The 1,646-nt window shown below is 47.3% G+C and overlaps 1 protein-coding gene across 2 annotated transcripts in view; it reads left to right on the top strand.

Moving 5' to 3' along the window:
• Nucleotides 1-1,646, top strand: part of NDEL1 (nudE neurodevelopment protein 1 like 1) — a 26,698-nt gene that overhangs the window by 10,776 nt on the left and 14,276 nt on the right. For both annotated transcript variants that reach the window (XM_035902630.1, XM_009647239.2), the window contains exon 4: nucleotides 255-403. In XM_035902630.1, the coding sequence (XP_035758523.1) occupies nucleotides 255-403 (149 nt within the window). The remainder of the gene's footprint in view (nucleotides 1-254; nucleotides 404-1,646) is intronic.

Genomic DNA, 1,646 nt, shown 5'->3' with positions numbered 1-1,646 from the left:
GGAATGCATCTCTGAGCAGCCAGCTGTGTCGTGGCGAGATGTCTGTGCACAATGCAGCGTCTGTGACTTTTATACTGTGTCCAGCTCTGATGTTCAGAGCGTGTTCCTTCTACCTCTCCAATTTTTTCTCTGTATTACCAGCAATCCCAAATCAGCAGACACGGCGAGTATGTTACTTTCATTGTCCCATTATACTACTGATGACTTGGAGACTGTATGCAACTGATAATTATCTTGCTATTTCTTTCTTTCAGGAGAAACTGGAGCACCAGTATGCACAAAGTTACAAGCAAGTGTCATTGTTAGAGGATGACCTGAGCCAGACACGGGCCATTAAAGATCAACTGCATAAGTATGTGAGGGAGCTGGAGCAGGCCAACGATGACTTGGAACGTGCAAAGAGGTGAAGGCTGCAAACCCAAACCTCTTCTTTCCTTAAAGCTTTCACTAGATCTTTTCTTTGCTACTTAAATAGGTCGTTTTATTATTCCTTAAAAGGGAAAATAACATGCATTCAAAAAAACCCCAAACAAACCCCAAGACATGTGATTCTTTGAACAGTGTGGTTTACCCTTGGAGTTCACCTCCATCAGCTGGTAGCATTACATGACAGCAAGAAAGGCGGGGGGACCAAAGTGCTTCGTGTTCCTGTGAGAAACAAGCAGACTTAGAGCAAGCCAGGCCAGTGCTCTGCTTTTGATACTACCAGCTAGGTGACTCTTATAATATATTTGTGATCCTTGTAGCTCAAAGCCCCTTTGAAGTAAGAAGCTAATGCTTTACATAGGCCCTTTTAAATAAAACAGGCCAAAGGAGTCTACTCTTCCCTTGCATAACAGCTTAATGACTGTAGGGAACAAATGTGTCCCTTATAAAAGCATAAAATGAACAGGCTGCTGTTAGAAACGCCCAGTTTTGGAGTAAGTCATGCTTCCGTTTTGCTGAATGGGAATTTTGCCATTGATTCAGTGGGACCAGGAATGAGCCTCTGGCTATCTGGCAAAAAGATCTGAGAGCTGAGGCCCTGTTTCCACAAGGCTCTTAACCTCATGACTAACTTTTGACACACATGAGTTATCCCACTGAAATCATGGAACGAATTGGGTCTTAGGTAATATCCCAGTGCCCTACTTTCTGCATGTGCTTAGGTTGTTGCCTGTCCAGAGCTCTGGGGACTGCAGCACCACCCGAGCTAATGCACTGATTATACATATGGCTTTGGAGCACTGTTGTGGTTTAACCCCAGCCAGCAACTGAGCCCCCCCAGCTCCTCGCTCACTCCCCCCGACTGGGATGGGGGAGAGAATCGGAAGGGTAAAAATAGGAAAAGTTGTGGGTTGAGATAAAGACAGTTTAATAGGGAAAGCAAAAGCCACGCATGCAAGCAAAGCAAACCAAATCATTCACCACTTCCCACCAGCAGGCGGGTGCTGGGCCATCCCCAGGACAGCCGGGCTCCATCATGTGCAACGGTGGCTTGGGAAGACAAAATGCTGTAATGCCAAACAATCCCCCTTCTTCCTCCTTCCCCCAGCTCTATGACGCCATACAGTGTGGGATACCCCTGGGGTCAGTTGGGGGGGAACACAGCCGGGACAGCTGACTCCAGCTGCTTGTGCCCCCGCCTGCCTCTCACTGGAGGTGTG

The sequence above is a fragment of the Egretta garzetta genome, unplaced genomic scaffold (genome assembly GCF_000687185.1).
Source record: "Egretta garzetta isolate BGI_Z169 unplaced genomic scaffold, ASM68718v1 scaffold589, whole genome shotgun sequence".
Taxonomy (NCBI): domain Eukaryota; kingdom Metazoa; phylum Chordata; class Aves; order Pelecaniformes; family Ardeidae; genus Egretta; species Egretta garzetta.
This window is presented reverse-complemented; position numbering and strand designations above follow the sequence as displayed.